Source organism: Pristiophorus japonicus, chromosome 1 (assembly GCF_044704955.1).
Source record: "Pristiophorus japonicus isolate sPriJap1 chromosome 1, sPriJap1.hap1, whole genome shotgun sequence".
NCBI classification, from domain to species: Eukaryota; Metazoa; Chordata; class Chondrichthyes; family Pristiophoridae; genus Pristiophorus; species Pristiophorus japonicus.
The window spans coordinates 229,813,312-229,836,995 of NC_091977.1; the positions used below are offsets into that span (position 1 = coordinate 229,813,312).

The 23,684-nt window shown below is 44.6% G+C and overlaps 2 protein-coding genes across 2 annotated transcripts in view; one reads left to right on the forward strand and one right to left on the reverse strand.

Annotated features, from left to right (window-relative positions):
* The window catches only part of smu1a (SMU1 DNA replication regulator and spliceosomal factor a), a 36,528-nt gene extending 20,135 nt beyond the window's left edge, over nucleotides 1–16,393 (reverse strand). The window contains exons 1-4 of the mRNA XM_070887748.1: nucleotides 16,268–16,393; nucleotides 8,367–8,577; nucleotides 3,833–3,985; nucleotides 1,451–1,561 (exon numbers count right to left, since the gene is read on the reverse strand). Of these exons, the coding sequence (XP_070743849.1) occupies nucleotides 1,451–1,561; nucleotides 3,833–3,985; nucleotides 8,367–8,577; nucleotides 16,268–16,293 (501 nt within the window). The 5' untranslated portion in view covers nucleotides 16,294–16,393. The remainder of the gene's footprint in view (nucleotides 1–1,450; nucleotides 1,562–3,832; nucleotides 3,986–8,366; nucleotides 8,578–16,267) is intronic.
* The window catches only part of LOC139261147 (leucine-rich melanocyte differentiation-associated protein), an 86,451-nt gene continuing 79,058 nt past the window's right edge, over nucleotides 16,292–23,684 (forward strand). The window contains exon 1 of the mRNA XM_070877057.1: nucleotides 16,292–16,404. Coding sequence (XP_070733158.1) covers nucleotides 16,292–16,404 — 113 coding nt within the window. The remainder of the gene's footprint in view (nucleotides 16,405–23,684) is intronic.

Genomic DNA, 23,684 nt, shown 5'->3' on the forward strand with positions numbered 1-23,684 from the left:
GGTAAAGGGCAGCTATTTACAATGGCAGAAGGTGGATAGTGGTGTTCCACAAGGATCAGTGCTGCGGCCACTGTTCACAATTTATATTAATGATTTAGACTTTGGAATTAAAAACACAATTTCTAAATTTGCAGATGACACCAAATTGAGGGGGATAGTTAATAATCTTGCATATAATTGGCAAATAAAATGGAACACAGATAAATGTGAGGTATTACATTTTGGTAGGAAGAATAGGGAGGTCACTTATTACTTGGTGGGTGCGAGTCTGGGTGGAGTAGAGAAGCAAAGGGATCGTGGAGTGCAAATACACAAATCACCAAAAGTAGCGACACAGGCCATAAAAAAAGCAAACCAGGCGTTTATTTCTTGGATAGAATTGAAAAGTAGTGATGTTATGTTAAACTTGTATCGAACCTTGGTTAGACCACACGAAATACTGCGTACAATTCTGGTCACCATATTATAAAAAGGATATAGAGCACTAGAGAGGGTACAGAAGATTTACAAGGATGATACCAGAAATGCAAGGGGTATACATATCAGGAATGGATGAACGGCTGGGCCTCTCTTCACTCGAAAAAAGGCGGCTGTGGGGTCTCACTACACAGTACCAGATCTAAGATAGCCTGCTCCCTGATTGAACAGTACATTGCAGAACCAAGGAAACTATCCCGGATGCACTCTATGCACTCTTCCTCAAGGCTACTGTGGCCAATTTGATTTGTTCAATCAATATGAAGATTAAAATCACCCATGATTATTGCTGTTCCTTTTTTTTACAAGCCTCCATTATTTCATGATTTATACTCTGTCCAACAGTGTTGCTACTGTTAGGGGGCCTATAGACTACATCCACCAGTGACTTTGTCCCCTTATTATTCCTTATCTCCACCCAAACTGATTCTACATTTTGATCTTCTGAGCTAATATAATTTCTCACTATTGCACTGATCTCATCCTTTATTAACAAAGCTATCCCATCTCCTTTTCCTTTCCATCTATTTTTCCGAATTGTCAAATACCCCTGAACGTTTAGTTCTCAGCCTTGGTCACCTTGCAACCACGTCTTGAAATATTAAGAATATTGAACAAATGATAGACAAGAGAGAGAGCTTTAATAATGCACTAAATGGAATGGAGTTATGTTATTATCTTATGGAAAAAACTGGAACACATTGTTATAAGTTATCCATTATTCTTTGTAGCTTATTTTAAACTTCCACTGAAGTGACAATTCTATTGATCTCAAAAAGTGCACTTCAAAGACGATATGCTTCTTAAAGGTTTTAATATTTATTATTTAACACCCATGGTGCAGAGACATCAGGAAGTATCTTCCAAACAATAGTCAGTGCAATGTTTTGCTCCAAACGACTTATCATTAAGTATCTTTCATTATGGACATTAAACAGAATGCAAAAGGTATTGCAAAATATAACATGCTTACCTGACCCAACAAAGCCATGAGACGCGAAGGGGGCACCACACTGACTTCTCCTGCCAATGCCTGAGCAATGGCAGCTCTTCGCTTCTCTTTACTGCTGCCATCTGGGTAAGCCTGAGGAGAAACATACAACAATACACTGAGACATGATGAATAATCTAGAAGTATAATTTCACAAACTCCAATTTATAAAATACCTGTGCTGATTTAAAAAAATATACATGTTCCATTCACTTACGTCATAGTAGCTGTTGCAGTAACAGCCGGCAAGGTGCTGCTGAGGGTTTTTTAAAATGCATTAAGTAAATTCATTAGGACCCAGCTGCAATGTGCTGTACTTTGTATTGACATAGCATCAAAAAGGTATAAAACAAGATCAGGAGATTTTTATTTTTACGCAGTGAGTTATGATGATCTGAAATGCACAGCAGATTTCAGAAGGGAATTAGATAAATACTTGAAGAGTAAAAATTTGCAGGGACTATGGTGAAAAGGCAGGGGGTCTAATTGGATAGCTCTTTCTATGGGCCCAATTTTCCCCAACCCCTTTTTTCGGCGCACTTACCTTAAATTCGCAGACTTTGCACGCTGGAAATGGCGCTGAAAAAAAGGAGCCCTATCCTGCCCGCTCTCCGGTGTCCCAGCGTGGTGTAGCTAGTGAAGTGGGGGGCGGAGCAACAGGCCAGCGCAGAAAGCACTGCCGGCAGCTGCGCACATGCTCCTGCCCTCCCAGCGTGTCCTGCGGGCTGTGAGCAGGACCCGATGCTCGCAGCCCCTATTCCCGGCCAAAGGGACGCCCCAATCTTCGTCACACCCTATCCCTGACCGAGTGGCCTCCCGGCCGGCCGAGTTCCCGGGACGAGGTAAGACTTCACAGTTTTATTTTTTATTTATTGATGGTTGTGCTTGAAAGTTTTGATTTGGGGTGGGGTGGGGTGGGGTGGGGGAGGAAAAGACTTTAAAAAAAATTGATTCTGGCATAAAGGTCAGACTTCTATTTTTAATTTGTTAGTGACTGATTGCTTGTTACTTTTTGTGCTTTGTTTAGTGCTTTGTAAGTCTTGGTGCTTTAAATGTACTAACCTGCGCCGATTTCTTAACTGCCCGCAAGGTTTTTCAGAGCTGGCCACATACGCTGACCTAAGTCGATTTGGAGTAAGTTTTAGCTGGCCAAAGTGGCATAAATGGCCAAAACAAGTTTGAAAAAAAACTGACCTAACTGACTTACTCTGGAGCTAATTTTTTTGGGGAAAATGGCATTTTTTAAACTTACGCCAGAAAAAACTTACTCCAAAAAAATTGTTGCAAATCATGGCCAAAATTGGGCCCAATGAGTCAGCACAGGCACGATGGTCCAAATGGCCTGTCTGTGCTTTATCAATAATTTCATAACAAATTGATGTGAGACATTCAAATGGACACCCACAACCTCCGTGTAACGCCCCTCCACCCCACCCCCTTTACGTTTGGTAGTGCCATCACTGCACAAAAATAAACATTACCATTGAAAGGTAAGTGGAGATCAACAGTAGGTAAGCTCATGGGGCCCACATCAGCAGGTCTTTGATGCCATTAGATCTCCAGCTTTAAATACATATGTGCCAATTCTGGTGGATGATCTGAGCATCCTTTAATACAAAACCACCTACAGCAGAAAAGTGCAGTTTTGTTCAAAAAGAGGGGAGAAATTAAACCAAAACCGAGGTAAATTTGGAGAAAATTAGCAAAAAATCAATTATTTTCATGGAGATTTTTAATTTAGCTTACTTTATGCATTGTTAAATCAGTGAAAGTGAAATGAATGCAAGTTACTTATACAGCAAGCAGCTTTTGGTGTCAAGACAATGAAAATGAGATACAATGCATAATGTTAAAATCAGATTTAATCCATGAAATTAAAAAAGTTGAATATTCTACAGGTAAAGCAAAGTATATGGAGATGTTTTAAAAAAAATACATGAACTGTAGATTTTTTTGGGGGTACTGTAAAGATAGCAAAGCGATTCCACAGCTCAAGCTTAAAAAAATACTGTGGTACTGTTTTTAATTTGAGTATTAATCTTGCGTTAGTTGTAATCCTTGACAAGCAAGCATAGTTTCTATTTACAAAGCATGCTGCGCAGTTTGAGGGTGCTAATACAGTATCTGGGTCCTGATTAAAAAAATTCAATTTGCAAGCCCCCTGCTGAAAATTGGGTCCAGGTATATGTGTACATCACACTGACGACAGCAGTACAGCACACAATGATCATATTGACATTGTGAACACATGCAATTTAAGCTATGAAAAAATGAATGGAAAGTCAGTTTTTTTTTTAAATAGAGTGTATATACACTCTCCCTTCCTCCTTCTAAAAGATTGCCAAATGAAGGATGTTTATGTACCTCACGTGGATCAAAGTAGGATCTTGCTAACAGGTTTTCCAGATGAATGTATCTCTCTGGTTGAGTCTGTTTTAGCATAATCATGGGGTCAGTCTGTCGCAGCAAAGATCTAGCAGCACCCAACTCGCGAAGTTCAATCAGCTCTAAAACCACCTGCAGAAAGAATACAAGACAAAAGAAAATACATTTCAAAACTTTTAGGAATATGCCAAGTTTAGTTTTTTTGGATACACAGAGGACAATGCTGATTTTTTTCAAAAAGCAAGAGATTCACTGACAGCACCTCCCAAATCTGTGACCTCTACCATAAGAACATAAGAATTAGGAGCAGGAGTCGGCCATATGGCCCCTTGAGCCTGCTCAACCCTTCAATATCATGGTTGATCTTCTAGCTCAACTCCACTACTATCCCCATATCCCTTGATTCCCTTAATATCCAAAAATCTATTGATCACTGACTTGAAAATACTCAACAACTGAGCTTCCACAGCCCTCTGCAGTGGAAAATTCCAAAGATTCACAACTTTCTAAGTGAAGAAATTTCTCCTCATCCAAGTCCTAAATGGCCAACCCCTTGTTCTGCGACCGTGACCCCTGGTTCTAGACTCTCCAGCCAGGAGTCAAAAGTCTCAGAATAAGGAGTCAGTCATTTAGACCACCTAGAAGGACAAGGGCAGCAGGTGCACGGGAGCACCATCACCTCCAAGTGCCCCTCCAAGTCACACACCATCCTGACTTGGAAATATATCAATGTTCCTTCATCATCGCTAGGTCAAAATCCTGGAACTCCCTCCCTAACCTTCGCCACATGGACTGCAGCGGTTCAAGGCGGCAGCTCACCACCACCTTCTCAAGGGCAATTAAGGATGTGCAATAAATGCTGGCCTTGCCAGTGACTTCCACATGACGTGAATTAATTTTTTTAAATTCACTAAGAACAAGATATACTTGAACTTTGTAAAATAACTTTCTCGACATAAATCCAATTGTTAAAGGTATTAGAAACATAGAAAAATAGGTGCAGGAGTAGGCCATTCGGCCCTTCTAGCCAGCACCGCCATTCAATGAGTTCATGGCTGAACATTCAACTTCAGTACCCCATTCCTGCTTTCTCTCCATATCCCTTGATCCCTCTAGTAGTAAGGACCTCATCTAACTCCTTTTTGAATATATTTAGTGAATTGGCCTCAACAACTTTCTGTGGTAGAGAATTCCACAGGTTCACCACTCTCTGGGTGAAGAAGTTCCTCCGCATCTCGGTCCTAAATGGCTTACCCCTTATCCTTAGACTGTGACCTCTGGTTCTGGACTTCCCCAACATTGGGAACATTCTTCCTGCATCTAACCTGTCTAACCCCGTCAGAATTTTAAATGTTTCTATGAGGTCCCCTCTCATTCTTCTGAACTCCAGTGAATACAAGCCCAGTTGATCCAGTCTTTCTTGATAGGTCAGTCCCGCCATCCCGGGAATCAGTCTGGTGAACCTTCGCTGCACTCCCTCAATAGCAAGAATGTCCTTCCTCAGGTTAGGAGACCAAAACTGTACACAATACTCCAGGTGTGGCCTCACCAATGCCCTGTACAACTGTAGCAACACCTCCCTGCCCCTGTACTCAAATCCCCTCGCTATGAAGGCCAACATGCCATTTGCTTTCTTAACCGCCTGCTGCACCTGCATGCCAACCTTCAATGACTGATGTACCATGACACCCAGGTCTCTTTGCACCTCCCCTTTTCCTAATCTGTCACCATTCAGATAATAGTCTGTCTCTCTGTTTTTACCACCAAAGTGGATAACCTCATATTTATTCACATTATATTTCATCTGCCATGCATTTGCCCACTCACCTAACCTATCCACGTCACTCTGCAGCCTCATAGCATCCTCCTCGCAGCTCACACTGCCACCCAACTTAGTGTCATCCGCAAATTTGGAGATACTACATTTAATCCCCTCATCTAAATCATTAATGTACAGTGTAAACAGCTGGGGCCCCAGCACAGAACCTTGCGGTACCCCACTAGTCACTGCCTGCCATTCTGAAAAGTACCCATTTACTCCTACTCTTTGCTTCCTGTCTGACCACCAGTTCTCTATCCATGTCAGTACACTACCCCCAATCCCATGTGCTCTAACTTTGCACATCAATCTCTTGTGTGGGACCTTGTCGAACGCCTTCTGAAAGTCCAAATATACCACATCAACTGGTTCTCCCTTGTCCACTCTACTGGAAACATCCTCAAAAAATTCCAGAAGATTTGTCAAGCATGATTTCCCTTTCACAAATCCATGCTGACTTGGACCTATCATGTCACCTCTTTCCAAATGCACTGCTATGACATCCTTAATAATTGATTCCATCATTTTACCCACTACCGATGTCAGGCTGACCGGTCTATAATTCCCTGTTTTCTCTCTCCCTCCTTTTTTAAAAAGTGGGGTTACATTGGCTACCCTCCACTCCATAGGAACTGATCCAGAGTCAATGGAATGTTGGAAAATGACTGTCAACGCATCCACTATTTCCAAGGCCACCTCCTTAAGTACTCTGGGATGCAGTCCATCAGGCCCTGGGGATTTATCGGCCTTCAATCCCATCAATTTCCCCAACACAATTTCCCGGCTAATAAGGATTTCCCTCAGTTCCTCCTCCTTACTAGACCCCCCGATCCCTTTTATAACCGGAAGGTTGTTCGTGTCCTCCTTCGTGAATACCGAACCAAAGTACTTGTTCAATTGGTCCGCCATTTCTTTGTTCCCCGTTATGACTTCCCCTGATTCTGACTGCAGGGGACCTACGTTTGTCTTTACTAACCTTTTTCTCTTTACATATCTATAGAAACTTTTGCAATCCGTCTTAATGTTCCCTGCAAGCTTCTTCTCATACTCCATTTTCCCTGCCCTAATCAAACCCTTTGTCCTCCTCTGCTGAGTTCTAAATTTCTCCCAGTCCCCAGGTTCGCTGCTATTTCTGGCCAATTTGTATGCCACTTCCTTGGTTTTAATACTATCCCTGATTTCCCTTGATAGCCACGGTTGAGCCACCTTCCCTTTTTTATTTTTATGCCAGACAGGAATGTATAATTGTTGTAGTTCATCCATGCGGTCTCTAAATGTCTGCCATTGCCCATCCACAGTCAACCCCTTAAGTATCATTCGCCAATCCATCCCAGCCAATTCACGCCTCATACCTTCAAAGTTAGCCTTCTTTAAGTTCTGGATCATGGTCTCTGAATTAACTGTTTCATTCTCCATCCCAATGCAGAATTCCACCATATTATGGTCACTCTTCCCCAAGGGGCCTCGCACAACGAGATTGCTAATTAATCCTCTCTCATTACATAACACCCAGTCTAAGATGGCCTCCCCCCTAGTTGGTTCCTCGACATATTGGTCTAAAAAACCATCCCTTATGCACTCCAGGAAATCCTCCTTTACCGTATTGCTTCCAGTTTGGTTAGCCCAATCTATGTGCATATTAAAGTCACCCATTATAACTGCTGCACCTTTATTGCACGCACCCCTAATTTCATGTTTGATGCCCTCCCCAACATCACTACTACTGTTTGGAGGTCTGTACACAACTCCCACTAACGTTTTTTGCCCTTTGGTGTTCTGCAGCTCTACCCATATAGATTCCACATCATCCAAGCTAATGTCCTTCCTAACTATTGCCTTAATCTCCTCCTTAACCAGCAATGCTACCCCACCTCCTTTTCCTTTTATTCTATCCTTCCTGAATGTTGAATACCCCTGGATGTTGACCCGCAAGGTCAAACATTTTAAATCTAGGAGGAAAAAATGCCATAGAATCTTTTGCATCCACCTGAGGGGGCAGACGGGGCCTCGGTGAAACATCTCATCTGAAAGACAGCATCTCCGACAGTGCAGCGCACCATCAGCACTGCACTGGAGTGTCAGCCGAGATTTTGTGCTCAAGCCTCCGGTACAAGTGAACTGTGCTTCTTTCACACTGTTAGAGAGCAATGATAATGCACCACTGCTGGAGCTGTATGTAATTACATGGCCTCCAGCTCACTGTCAAATAAATTTTAATACCATTTAACTCAATTTATTTTTCTTTGTACGATTTTGTCTTGTGGCATGTTCGGGCATGTTGCTGTTGAAATCTTGAGCTTGCTGGTCTGTCACAGGATTGTACTTTTTGTATGAATTATATGGTCTTAAACCAATGAGAAATTAGAAACCTTGATCACTGAAGTAAACCGGAGTTGAGTAGTGATGGCTATAAATTATTTTTTGGTAATGAGCTCTGTTACCATGGAAGTTGTAAGCATCAGTGCCTGAGTTCTTGGTACCAGACATCACGCTTGGAAACCTTTAGAGAACTGGTAACTCAAAAGGGAGGGGCAGAGGGGAGGTGGGAAGGAGAGATTCAGAGCACATATTTCCCCTTCAGGCAAGAATTACTCATCACAGTACTGAAAATCTCACAGCCACGACAACACAAGGAAGGAATTAGATCCCCCCCTCCCTGCCTTTTTAGTTATATAATTTCATTAATTAGATTACCTGTTCGTACAAATCAATCAGAGTTTTATCCGGCAGCTTCAGTGACTGTATGGCCTGTAACACTGTGTCCCAGTGGCCGCTGTTTATATCCGCAACAAAACTCTCAATACTATCCACGGTGTTTAGGGAGACTGTGGTTTCTTCTTGTAAAGTCGCCAAGGTCCGGTGCAAATTGTTCTCCTTCAAGTACTGCATTATCAAACGGACAACACTGCGAATAAAGAAATTGCAATTCCATTAATGCATGAAACAAAGCAAATATACCAGGTGTGGTCAATCCATTTATATATTACAAATCTTACATCTATGCACAACTCCTGTCTAATTTTCCCATTATAAATGTCCACATTTAGAAAGGAGAACGAACTTGTATAGCACCTTTCACGACTTCAGAACATCCCAAAGTGCTTTACAGCCAATGAAGTACTTTTGAAGTGCAGTCACTGTTGTAATGTACGAAACATGGCAATGAATTTGCACAGGAAGCTCCCACGAACAACAATGTGATAATGACCAGATTATCCAGTTTAGTGATGTTGGTTGAAGGATAAATGTTGGCTATGATACCAGAACTCCCCAGCTCTTCTAAACTAAGCATGGGGTTCTGTTACAATCACCTCAAAGGACAGATGGGGCCTAGATTTAACATCTCATCTGAAAGACGGTCACTCAGTGTAGCACTCCCTCAGCACTGCACTTAAATGGCAGCCTAGATTACTCAAGTGGCGATAGTGCTACCCACTGAGGTAAGGCTAGCACTTTATAATTGATTGGCAGTTTCTATTATTAATGCAGACACAGGAATTTATAATAGTAAACATATAGGATGCATGACACCATAGTCGAACTACCCCACCCTCTCACCTCACTTCACACAAGGTTTTCATTTTGGGGATGTGGGTGTTACTGGCAAGACCAGCATTTATTGCCCATCCCTCGATGCCCTTGTATTGATAGAAACATAGAAATCTACAGCGCAGAAGGATGCCATTTTGGCCCAATGCGTCCACAACGGCCGGCAAAGAGCCACACAGACCTCGGTCAGCAGCCTGAAGGTTACATATAAACCCATGAACAATGAACAATGGCGGAAAAGTAAAGAGCATCCGGCCCAACCAGTCCGCCCCATACAACTGTGACACCCCATGCATCGCAACATTTTACACTCCACTCCAATCTCCCGGGCGAGGCAAAAAAAGATTAAAAACCCAAGTCAATTGGGGAAAAAAAAATCTGGTAAAATTCCTCTCCGACCCATCCAGGTGATCGAAACTAGTCCAGATCACTCTAGCCGTATTCAATTCCCTGCAGTACTCACCATCGTATCTGCACCAGCCAACAAGGGGTTATCCAGTCTAATCCCACTTACCAGCTCTAGGTCCGTAACCCTGCAGGTTACGGCTCTTCAAGTGCCCATCCAAGCACCTTTTAAATGCAGTGAGGGTTTCTGCCTCTACCACTCTTCCAGGCAGCAAGTTCCAGACCTTCTTCGTAAAGAAGCTTCCCCTCAAGTCCCCTCTGAACCTTCCACCAACCACTTTAAAACTATGCCCCTCGTAATTGACTCCTCCACCAAGGGAAATAAGCCCTTACTATCCACTATATCCAAACCCCTCAATTTTGTACACCTCAGCCTCCTCTGTCCCAAAGAGAACAAACCCAGCCTATCTTATCTGTCCTCATAGCTAAGATTCTCTATTCCATTCCAGGCAGCATTCTAGTAAATCTCTTCTGCACCCTCTACAGTGCAATCACGTCCTTCCTATAATACGGCGACCAGAATTGCACGCAGTATTTCAGCGGTGGCCTAACCAGAGTATTATACAATTTAAGCATAACCTCCCTGCTCTTGTATTCTATGCCTCAGCCAATAAAGACAAGCATTCTGTATGCCTTCTTAACCACCTTATCCACCTGGCCTGCTACTTTCAGTGATCTGTGGACAAGCACTCCAAGGTCCCTTTGCTCATCTACACTTCTAAGTGGCCTACTGTTTAATGTGTATACCCTTTCCTTATTAGTCCTCCCCAAGTGCATTTATCTCACACTCCTCTGATTACATTCCATTTGCCACTGCTCTGCCCACCTGACCAGTAAATTGATATCCTCCTGCAGTTCATTATCAACCACATAGCCAATTTTAGTGTCATCTGCAAACTTCTTAATCATACCCCCAAAATTCAAATCTAGATCATTGATGTATACAACAAAAAGCAAGGTACCCAGTTCTGAGCACTGCGGAACCCCACTGGAAACATCCTTCCAGTCACAAAAGCATCCATCGACCATTATTCTTTGCTTCCTACCTCTAAACCACTTTTGGATCCAACTTGCCACTTTGCCCTGGATCCCTGGGCTTTCAACCTTCGTGACCAGTCTGCCATGTGGGACTTTATCAAAAGCTTTGCTAAAGTCCATATACACTACATCGTACGCACTACCCTCATCAACCCTCCTGGTTACCTCCTCAAAAAATTCAATCAGGTTAGTCAAACATGATCTTCCCTTAATATATCCGTGCTGACTTGTGCTAATTAATCCTTGCCTACCTAAATGTAGATTTATCCTGTCCTTCAGGAATTTTTCCAATAATTTTCCCACCACTGGAGGTTAGGCTGACAGGCCTGTAGTTACTTGGCCTATCCCTTTCTCCTTTCTTAAACAAGGGTACCACATTAGCAGTCCTCCAACATCATGCCCAAATCCAAAGAGGACTGGAAAATGATAGTCAAGGCCTCTGCTATTTCCTGCTACAGCCTGGGATTCATTTCATCTGGGCTTGGAGACTCATCCACTTTCAAAGCTGCTATGTTTATTTCATCCAGAATTTCACACTCCTCCTCGATAGCAGTATTTGCATTGCCCCTTTCCTATGTGAAAACATATGCAAAGTAATCATTAAGAACCATACCAACATCTTCTGCCTCCACACAGAGATTACCCTCATGGTCTCGAATAGGCCCTACCCTTTCTTTAGTTATCCTCCTGTTCTTAATATATTTATAGAACATCTTTGGGTTTTCCTTAATTTTACAAGCCAAGAATTTTTCATGCTATCTCAGCATTCCTAATATCCTTTTTAATTTTACCTCTAAACTTTCTATATTCCTCCAGAAATTCTACGGTATTTAGCTGTCGGTATATGACATAAGCTTCCCTTTTTTTCTTTATCCTCCTGTGTAAGTCCCTAGACATCCAAGGGCTCTAGAATTAGTATTCCCACCCTTTTTCTTTAAGGGCACGTGTTTGGCCTGAGCCCTCCGGATTGCCAATTGAATGCCTCCCACTGACACAACACTGATTTACCTTCAAGTAGCTGTTTCCAGTCCACTGTGGCCAAATCACTTCACAACTTAGCAAAGTTAGCTTTTCCTCAATTTGGGACTTTTATTCCTGGTCTATCCTTGTCCTTATCCATAACTACCTCGAGTCTGACTGAATTATAGTCACTGGCACCCAAGTGCTCTCCCACTGATACCCAGCTTCAGCTTCATTCCCAAAAACGAAATCTAAAACCGCCCCCTCCCGTGTTGCGCTTGTTATATACTGACTAAAAGGTTGTCTTGAATGCATTTCAAGAATTCCACACCCTCTATACACTTCACACGATATCTGTCCCAATCAATTTTAGGATAGTTGAAATCCCCTACTATTACTGCCCTATGGTTTTTGGGCTGCACAGAAATTTGCCGACATATTTGCTCTTCTATCTCCCTCCCACTGTTTGGGGGTCTATAATACACACCCAGGAGTGTGATCGCCCCTTTTTTATTTTTCAGTTTCGACCCATATGGCCTCATTTGATGATCCCTCGAAAATATCATCCCCCCCTCACCACTGTAATAGTTTCTTTAATCAATACTGCGACCCCCCCACCCCAACTTTTTTACCCTCCTCTATGTCTTGTCTAAAAGTCCTGCAACCAGGAATACTGAGCTGCCAGATTCGCTTTCTAAATTCTTGCTATCCAATTTTCTGCTTTACTTCCTTCATTATTGAATTTGTTCTCAGATTTCCATCCCCCTGCCAAGCTAGTTTAAACTCTCCCCAACAGCACCAGCAAAACTCCCCACGAGGATATTGATCCCAGCGCTGTTGAGGTGCAACCCGTCCGGTTTGTACAGGTCCCATATCCCCCAGAAATTTAAAGCCCTCCCTCCTACATCAACTCTCCAGCCATGAGTTCATCCTCTCTATCCTTCTATTCTTGTATTCATGTATTCATGTATTCATTAGCACGTGGCACCGTTAGTAACTCGGAGATTGCTACCTTTAATTTTTCTCCTAGCTCCCTGAATTCTGTCTGCAGGACCTCATTCCTCTGTCATTGGTCCCAATATGGACCACGACCTCAAGCTGTTTACCCTCTTCCACCCCAGAATGCCCTGCGTCCGGTCTGTGACATTCTTGACCCTGGCATCGGGGAGGCACCAGGTCATCCTGGAGTCATGTCTGCGGCCGCAGAAACGCCTCTCTATTCCCCTAACAATTGAATCGCCTACCACTACAGCTCTTTTATTCTTCGCCCCTCCCCACTGTGCAGCTGAGCCTTGGACTTGGCTCTGGCTGCACTCCCTAGAGATGCCATCGCTCCCACCAGTGCTCAAAAGAGAATATCGTTTGGAAAGTGAGATGGACTCGGGGAGGGAGAGGGGGGACACCTGCACTGCCTGGTTAGCGTTCTTCCTCCGTCTGGTGTTCACCCACTTCCTCTCTGCCTGCATGCTTTTAAGCTGCAGAGTGACCACCTCCTGAAATGTAGCTCTCAGCCTCGCGGATGAACCGCATTGACTCCAGCCGCCGCTCAAGCTCCGACACGCAGAGCTCGAGTAGTTGAAGCTGGAGACACCTCCTGCACACATGGTTGTCTAGGCCGTGCCAAGTGTCCAGGACTTCCCACATGCCGCAGCCTACAGGACTGAGCTGCCCTGCCATCCCACTAAGACTTCTGATTAAAAAAAGGAGAGAGATACTTACCAATCAAACAGCCAACCACTTACCTGCCCGGACGAGGGCTGAGTGCTCCTTGCCAGAAGTGAACTCCTCGCCGACCTCCGGCCCTCCTGCTCCTCAGACCCCTGACCTCTCAGACCTCCGGGCCTCTTGGGCCTCCCGTGCCCCACCGCATACAACCGAGTGGCTTGCTAGGCCACTTCAGAGGGTAGTGATTTGATCGATGTTTCAAGATATTAAAGGGAACGGATAGGGTAGATAGAGAAACTATTTTCACTGCTTGAGGAGTCTAAAATTTAGAACCAGACCTTTCAGGAGAAGCTAGGAAACACTTCTACATACAAAGGGTGGTAGAAGTTTGGAACTCTCTTCCGTAAACAGCAGTTGGGTCAATTGTTAATTTTAAATCTGAGATTGATAAAGGTTTTAAGGGATATGGGGCAAAGCGGGGTATATGGAGATAGATCACAGATCAGCCATGATCCCAAGAGGGTACAGATTTAAGGTGACTGGCAAAAGAACCAGAGGCCTGGTGAGGAAAACATTTTTACGCAGCGAAAGGTTAGGATTTGGAATGCACTGACTGATAGGGTGGTGGAAAGAGATTCAATAGTAGCCTTCAAAGGGGAATTGGGTAAATATTTGAAGGAGAAAAAATTGCAGGGATATGGGGAAAGAGCAAGGGAGTGGGACTAATTGGATTCCTCTTCGAAAGAGCCGGTGCAGACTCGATGGGCTGAATGGCCTCCTTTTGTGCTGTACTATTCTACAATTCTATAACAGGCTCAAGGGACTAAATGGCCTACGCCTGATCCTAGATGCTGACTGATCTGCTGTGTATTTCTAGCATTGTAATTTTAATCGCAGATTTCCAGCTTCTGAAGTCCTTCCCCTTTTATTTCAATGACCAGTTAATCCATGTTTGGAGGGAGAAAAATGTATCCAGGACATCAATAGCAATGGGCAATAGCATGTGGCCTTGTCACCACACCCCAGATTCAGAGAGAACACATATATATTATAAATAAATTTTAAATAGTATTGTCACCTATATTTACAACGTGTGCTTTAGTGGTTTGGGGTTAGCATTAGGGCTACAGGTTGGTGCTTGGGTTAGAAACCACCACCGGCAATAACAGAACCCATTATTGGCAACTTCGCAGTCGCTGGACGGGTCCATAAAAATCACCAGAATGGTAACAGAGATGAGGGACTTCAGTTATGTGGCAATGAGAGAAGCCTGGGATTGTTCTTAAAGCAGAGAGTTAAGGAGAGATTTAATAGAGTTGTTCAAAATTATGAAGGCTTTTCTTGGGACTAAATAGGAGAAACTGCTTTCAGTGGCAGAAGGGTTGGTAACCAGGGGGCACAAATGAAAGGTAAGAACCAGTGGGGAGATGAGGAGAAATTGAGCAGCAAGTTATAATGATCTGAAATGCACTGCCTGAAAAAGTGGTGGAAATAACTTTCAAAATGGAATTGGATATAGACTTATAAAGAAAAGATTTGCAAGGCTATGGGAAAAGAGCAGGAGAGTGGGAACTAATTGGATAGCTCTTTCAAAGAGCTGGCACAGGCACAGTGGGACAAATGGCCTCCTTCAGTGTTGCATGATTCTAAACACAAGAAAACATCACAGTTCAGCCCCCACGCCCGGTGATAACACGTGATATAGCAGTTAGTGTGAGGGGTTATGATTAAAGGTTGGTGGTTAGTATTCAAGATACAGCTTGGTGCTAGGGTTAGAAACCGCCATTGGCAGCTGCCGTCAATAGTAGAGATCACTCACTACTGACAACGCCACGAGGCGAGCCCATTAAAAATAAATCCCAGAAGTCTTTAACATCCACCATCTGCCCAGGCAACATGACAACATTTTACAGCACAGAAACACCGGTGTTTATGCTCCACACAAGCTTCCTCCCACCCCTCTTCATCTCACCCTATCAGCATATCTTTCTATTCCTTTCTCCCACATTTAAAAAAGTTTCTCCTGAATTCCCAGTTAGATTTATTAGAAACTATCTTATATTTATGATCCCTAGTTCTGGTCTCCCCGCAAGTGGAAATATCTTCCCTACGTCTACCCTGTCGAACCCCCTTCATAATTTTAAAAGACCTCTATCAGGTCATCTCTTGACCTTCCTTTTCCTAGAGAGTGTAAACACTCCAGCCTGTTCAGTCATTCCAGATAGTAACAACCCCATAATTGTGTTATTCCACAGCTAATGTTCACAAATGTGCAGCATCCAGCGAGGGGCAAGGTCCATACACGGTATGTACAGGACAGAAGGCACTTGGCCCAACTGATCCAGGCCAGTGTTTATGCTTCACACCAGCCTCCCACCCCACTCCATCTCACCCTATCACCATATCCTTCTATTCCCTTCTCTCTCTCGCTCTCTCTCATGTGTTTATCTAGCTTCCCCTTAAACTACGCTATTCGCCTCAACTACACCATGTGGTAGAGAATTTCACATTCTCACCACTCTCTGGGTACAGAAGTTTCTCCTGATTTATTACACACATCCGTTAGATTTATTAGTGACTATCTTAAATTGACGTCCCCCAGTTCCGGTATTCCCCACAAGTGGAAACATCTTCTCTACATTGACCCTATCGAACCACTTCATGACTTTAAAACCCTCGACAGGTCATCCCTCGGTCTCTTTAATTGAGAAAAGAGCCCCAGATTCTTTTCAATGCAGCCTCGGGATCATTGCATTATCAAACCCAGCCCCTGCTGCAAATAGTGCGGATTATTAATTCATTGTTTAACTAGGGATAGATAGATATTTATTTATAAAAAGCTCAATTTTGGGGCCGTTTTGCACCAAGTGGCGCCCCGCGCTCGAGCCGCCAACGGCTGCGCGTTCCATTAACGGCCAAGCCCGGGAATTTAAACACTCGAAATTGTTCCTCTTGCGCAGTTCAAACAGGTCGCTTACTCCGCCGATTCGATTTCTATCGACATGTCGGCCAACCCCCAGGACGCTGCCCGTTCGCTTCACCGTCAGAAAGAAAATGCACCAAGTCGACCAAAGCGACTCCGCAGGCCGCGGCTCCAACACAATCTACTTCCGGGGTAAGCCGGAAGTGAGCTCTGCACCAATCAATGCCAGAGGTCTATGTGTCCCGTGTCCATTGTAGCCTTTTTCTTTCCAACTCAACCTGTAAGGGAGGGAGACATTGGGTTTTCCCCAGTATCACCAAACAAAAGTGCCCCTCCTCCTTTTTGAGGGGCACAACTAATAAAGAAAACTAAAACAAAATAAAATAAACTTGGATAAACTTAAATAATATTACTGTTGCCCATGTCCAGTACATACTCCAGTCCCTGAGATAGCCACTGGTCTCAGAAAGCCTCAAGAGCACTGCCGGACACTGCTGCTCCCTCTCCTGGGACACCCCAAGTCCAATTCTAAAAGGGATTCCCAACACAATGTTCAAGCAGTAGTCAAGAGATGGCGCTGGATCAGTTTTGGCAGTACCTTGAACCTCCTGCATTGCATTGGGACTTATTTTAAGAATTGCATTTGTTGACAAGAAGTTTGCGCAGGTCAAAGATTTTTTTACATATTACTATGCTTCAGTGCTACGGAGCCTTGGTCACACTCCATCTGGAGTACTGTGTTCAGTTTTGGTCACTGCACCTCAGGAAAGATAGATTGGCCTTGAAGGGGTGCAGTGCAGATTCACTAGAATTATATAAAAACAGAAAATGCTGGCCATCTCAGCAGGTCAGGCAGCATCTGTGGAGAAAGAAACAGAGTTAACGATTCAGGTCGACGACTCTTCACCAGAACTGGCGAATGTTCAAAATGAACAGATTCTTAAGGAGCACTGAAAGGGGGGGAATGAACAAAAGGGAAGGTCTGTGATAGAAACATAGAAACATAGAAAATAGGTGCAGGAGTAGGCCATTCGGCCCTTCGAGCCTGCACCGCCATTCAACAAGATCATGGCTGATCACCCACCCCAGCACCTCCCCCACACGCCCCCTCCACACCCCCCGACCCCCCCAGCCGCAAGGACCACATCCAACTCCCTCCCGAACACATCCAATGAACTGGCATCAACAACTCTCCGTGGTAGGGAACCCCACAGGCCAACAACTCCCCGAGTGAAGAAGTCTCTCCCAATCCCAGCCCCAAACAGCCCACCCCCCATCCCAAGAGTGTGCCCCCCACCAGCTCCGGACCCACCCAACACTGGGATAGGGTGGAAGACAGGAGAAATTAGAGAGACAAAAGGGTGATGGGCCGACTTGAGATGGTAATGGCAGAAGTTAGAAAAAGATTAGTCTAGATAGGGTGTGAATGGCGGAATAATTGCCAGCTGCCATGGGAAAGAGAGAGAATTGTTTTTTTAACAAAAGATCCGGGGGTGGTGGGGGGTGGGGGGGGCGGGCGGTTAAAAAAGAGAGGAGAGAAAAATTGGGCAGAGGTTATGGTCTGAAATTGTTGAACTTGATGTTGAGTCCAGAAGTCTGTAAAGTGCCTAAACGAAAGATGATATGCTGTTCCTTGAGCTTGTGTTGAGCTTCATTGGAACAGTGTAGGAGGCCGAGAATGGAGATGTGGGAGTGGGAATGGAGTGGGGAATTAAAGTGACAAGCGACTGAAAGCTTGGGGTCATGCTTACGGACTGAACCGAGGTGTTCCGCAAAGCGGTCACCCAGTCTGTGTTTGGCCTCCCCAATGTAGAGGAGACCACATCGTGAGCAGTGAATGCAGTTTACTAAATTGAAAGAAGTACAAGTAAATCGCTGTTTCACTTGGAAGGAGTATTTGGAGCCCTGGACAGTGGCAAGGGAGGAGGTAAAAGGGCAGATGTTGCATCTCCTGCGCTAGCACAGGAAGGTGCTGTGGAAAGGGGAGGGGGTGCTGGGGGTGACTGCGGAATGGACCAGGGTATCATGGATTGAGCAGTCCGTTTGGACTGCTGAGAGGGGAGGGGAGGGGAAGATGTGATTGGTGGTGGGATCACGCTGGAGGTGGCAGAGGGTGACCTATTGAACGTGGAGGCTGGTGGGATGAAAATTGAGGACAAGGGGAACCCTGTCGTGGTTCTGAGAGAGAGGGGAAGGGGTGAAAGCAGAAATGTGGGACATAGAATGGACACAGTCGAGCGCCATATTAACCACAGCAGAGGGGAATCCTCAGTTGAAGAAAAAAGAAGATATGTCAGAACCACTAGTGTGGAAGGTGTCATCGTCACAGCAGATTGCCGGAAGCTTGCCGGAAACATAAAAACTGACTGCAAAAGCTTCTATAGATATGTGAAGAGAAATAGATTAGTGAAGACAAACATAGGTCACTTCCAGTCGGAATCGGGTGAATTTATAATGGGGAACAAGGAAATGGCAGACCAATTGAACAAGTACTTTGGTTCTGTCTTCACAAAGGAAGACACAAATAACTTTCTGGATGTACTAGGGGACCAAGGGTCTAGTGAGAAGGAGGAACTGAAGGAAATCCTTATTAGGTGGGAAATTGTGTTGGGGAAATTGACGGGATTGAAGGCCGATAAATCCCCTGGGCCTGATAGTCTACATCCCAGAGTACTTAAGGAAGTGGCCCTAGAAATAGTGGATGCATTGGTGATAATTTTCCAGCAGTCTATCGACTCGGGATCAGTTCCTATGGACTAGAGGGTTGCTAATGTAACACCACTTTTTAAAAAAGGAGGGAGAGAGAAAACGGGTAATTATAGACCAGTTAGCCTGACATCAGTAGTGGGGAAAATGTTGGAATCAATCATTAAGGATGAAATAGCAGCGCATTTGGAAAGTAGTGATTGGATTGGTCCAAGTCAGCATGGATTTATGAAAGGGAAATCATGCTTGACAAATCTTCTGGAATTTTTTGAGGATGTAACTAGTAGAGTTGACAAGGGAGAACCAGTGGATGTGGTGTATTTGGACTTTCAAAAGGCTTTTGACAAGGTCCCACACGAGAGATTGGTGTGCAAAATCAAAGCGCATGGTATTGGGGGTAATGTACTGACGTGGAGAGAGAACTTGCTGGCAGACAGGAAGCAGAGAGTCGGGATAAACGGGTCCTTTTCAGAATGGCAGGCAGTGACTAGTGGAGTGCCGCAGGGCCCGGTGCTGGGACCCCAGCTCTTTACAATATATATTAATGACTTAGATGATGGAATTGAGTGTAATATCTCCAAGTTTGCAGCTGACACTAAGCTGGGTGGCAGTGTGAGCTGTGAGGAGGTTGCTAAGAGGCTGCAGGGTGACTTGGACAGGTTAGGCGAATGGGCAAATACATGGCACATGCAGTATAATGTGGATAAATGTGAGGTTATCCACTTTGGGGGCAAAAACACGAAGGCAGAATATTATCTGAATGGCGGCAGATTAGGAAAAAGGGAGGTGCAGCGAGACCTGGGTGTCATGGTTCATTAGTCCTTGAAAGTTGGCATGCAGGTACAGCAGGCGGTGAAGAAGGCAAATGGTATGTTGGCCTTCATAGCAAGGGGATTTGAGTATAGGAGCAGGGAAGTCTTACTGCAGTTGTACAGGGCCTTGGTGAAGCCCCACCTGGAATATTGTGTTCAGTTTTGGTCTCCTAATCTGAGGAAGGACATTCTTGCTATTGAGGGAGTGCAGCGAAGGTTCACCAGACTGATTCCAGGGATGGCTGGACTGACATATGAGGAGAGACTGGATCAACTGGGCCTTTACACACTGGAGTTTCGAAGGATGAGAGGGGATCTCATAGAAATATATAAGATTCTGACGGGACTGGACAGGTTAGATGTGGGAAGAATGTTCCCGATGTTGGGGAAGTCCAGAACCAGGGAACACAGTCTTAGGATGGGGCAGGCCATTTAGGACTGAGATGAAGAGAACTTCTTCACTCAGAGAGTTATTAACCTGTGGAATTCCCCGCCGCAGAGAGTTGTTGATGCTAGTTCATTGGATATATTCAAGAGGGAGTTAGATTTGGCCCTTACAGCTAAAGGGGATCAAGGGGTATGGAGAGAAAGCAGGAAAGGGGTACTGAGGGAATGATCAGCCATGATCTTATTGAATGGTGGTGCAGGCTCAAAGGGCTGAATGGCCTACTCCTGCACCGATTTTCTATGTTTCTATGAAAGTGGGAGAATAGAATGGAGACCTTACAGGAAACGGGGTGGGAGGAAGTATAGTTTAGGTAGCTGTGGGAGTCAGTGGGTTTATAGTGAACGTTTGTCATTAGTCTATCCCCAGAAATGGAGGAAGAGAAGTCGAGGAAGGGAAGGGAAGAGTCAGAGATGGACCATGTGAAGACGAGGGAAGGGTGGAAATTGGATGCAAAGTGAATGAAATTTTCTAGTTCAGGGCGAGAGCAGGAAACGGCACCGATACAGTCATCAAAAAATAGGAAAAAGAGGTGAGGGAGGGGACCTGTATAGGACTAGAATAAAGAATGTTCCACATATTCCACAAAACGGCAGGCATAGCTAGGACCCATGCGGGTTCCCATAGCAACACCTTTGATTTTAGAGGAAGTGAGTCGAGTTAAAAGAGAAGTTGTTCAACGTGAGAACAAGTTCAGCCAGGCAGTGGAAGGTGGTGGTGGATGGGGACTGATTGGACCTCTGCTCAAGGAAGAAGTGGAGTGCCCTCAGGCCATCCTAGTGGGGGATGGAAGTGCAGAGCGATTGGACGTCCATAGTGAAAAGAAGAAGGGGCCAGGAAACTGGAAACTATTAAAGCGGCAGAGGGCGTCGGAGGAGTCGCGGATGTAGGTGGGAAGAGAGTGGACAAGGGAAGAAAAAATACAGTCAAGACGGGAAGAAATAAGTTCCGTGGTCCCTTAGAGGACGAAACCGGGGAATTAGTCATGGGGAACATGGAGATGGCAGAGACTCTGAACAAATATTTTGTATCAGTCTTTACGGTAGAGAACACTAACAATATCCCAACAGTGGATAGTCAAGGGGCTATAGGGGAGGAAGAACTTACCACAATCACAATCACTAAGGAGGTAGTACTCAGTAGGATAATGGGACTAAAGGCGGATAAATCTCCTGGACCTGATGGCTTGCATCCTAGGGTCTTACGAGAAGTAACGGCAGGTATAGTGGATGCATTGGTTGTAATTTACCAAAATTCCCTGCATTCTGGGGAGGTCCCAGCAGATTGGAAAACTGCAAATGTAATGCCCCTCTTTAAAAAAGGAGGCAGACAAAAAGCAGGAAACTATAGACCAGTTAGCCTAACAACTGTGGTTGGGAAAATGTTGGAGTCCATTATTAAAGAGGCAGTAGCAGGATATTTGGAAAAGCAAAATTCAGTTAGGCAGAGTCAGCATGGATTAATGAATTGGGAAGTCATGTTTAACAAATTTGCTGGAATTCCTTGAGGGTGTAACAAACAGGGTGGATAAAGGGGATAAATGGGTCCTTTTCAGAATGGCAGGCAGTGACTAGTGGAGTGCCGCAGGGCCCGGTGCTGGGACCCCAGCTATTTACAATATACATTAATGATTTAGGTGAAGGAATTGAGTGTAATATCTCCAAGTTTGCAGATGACACTAAGCTGGGTGGCAGTGTGAGCTGTGAGGAGGTTGCTAAGAGGCTGCAGGGTGACTTGGACAGGTTAGTGGAGTAGGCAAATACATGGCAGATGCGGTATAATGTAGATAAATGTGAGGTTATCCACTTTGGTGGTAAAAACAGGAAGGCAGATTATTATCTGAATGGTGACAGATTAGTAAAAGGCGAGGTGCAGCGAGACCTGGGTGTCATGATACATCAGTCATTGAAAGTTGGCATACAGGTACAGCAGATGGTGAAGAAGGCAAATGGCATGTTGGCTTCAGAGCGAGAGGATTTGAGTATAGCAGCAAGGAGGTCTTACTACAGTTGTACAGGGCCTTCGTGAAGCCACACCTTGAATATTGTGTACAGTTTTGGTCTCCTAATCTGAGGAAGGACATTCTTGCTAGTGAGGGAGTGCAGCGAAGGTTCACCAGACTGATGCCAGGGAGGACAGGACTGACATATGAAGAAAGACTAGATCGACTAGGCTTATATTCATTGGAATTTAGAAGAATGAGAGGGGATCTCATAGAAACATATCAATTTCTGACGGGATTGGACAGGTTAGATGCAGGAAGAATGTTCCCGATGTTGGGGAAGTCCAGAACCAGGGGTCACATTCTAAGGATAAGGGGTAAGCCATTTAGGACCGAGAAACTTCTCCACTCAGAGCGTTGTGAGCATGTGGAATTTTCTACCACAGAAAGTTGTTTAGGCCAGTTCATTAGATATATTCAAAAGGGAGTTAGATGTGGCCCTTACTGCTAAAGAGATCAAGGGGTATGGAGAGAAAGCAGGAATGGGGCACTGAAGTGCATGTTCAGCCATGATAATATTGAATGGTAGTGCAGGTTTGAAGGGCCAAATGGCCTACTCTTGCACCTAGTTTCTATGTTTCTATGTTTCTATAAAAGCAGGGAAGTGTTGCTACAGTTACACAGGGTATTGGTGAGGCCACACCTGGAATACTGCATACAGTTTTCGTTTTCATATTTAAGAGAAGATATACTTGCTTTGGAGGCTGTTCAGAGAAAGTTCACTAGGTTGATTCGGAGATGAGCGGTTGACTTATGAGGAAATGTTAAGTAGGTTGGGCCTCTACTCATTGGAATTCAGAAAAATGAGAGGTGATTTCATCAAAACGTATAAGATTATGAAGGGGCTTGACAAGGTTGATGCAGTGAGGATGTTTCCACTGATAGGGGAGACTAGAACTAGGGGGCATAATCTTAGAATAAGGGGCCGCCCATTTAAAACAGAGATGAGGAGGAATTTCTTCTCTCAGAGGGTTGTAAATCTGTGGAATTTGCTGCCTCAATAGCTGTGGAAGCTGGGTCATTGGACAGTTTCTTAACCGATAAGGGAATAATGGGTTATAGGGAGCAGGTAGGGAAGTGGACCTGAGTCCATGATCGGATCAGCCATGATCGTATTAAATGGTGGAGCAGGCTCGAGGGGCTGTATGGCTTACTCCTGCTTCTATTTCTTATGTGGGGCAAGAACAGGCTGAAACGATGGGTCTACCGGGGTAATCCTGTTTGTGGATCTTGGGAAGGAGGTAGAAGCGGGCTTTGCGGGGTTGGGGAACTATGAGGTTGGAGGCTGTGGAGGGAAGATCTCCAGAGGAGATGAGGTCAGTGATGGTCTGGGAAATGATGGCTTGATGTTCAGTAGTGGGGTCATGGTCCAGGGAGAAGAAGGAGAAGGTGTCAGAGATTTGACGATCAGCCTCTGCAAGGCAGAGGTCAGTGCGCCAAACTACTAGAATGATACCAGGGCTTAAAGGGTTAAATTATGAAGACAGGTTGCATAAGCCTGGTTAGT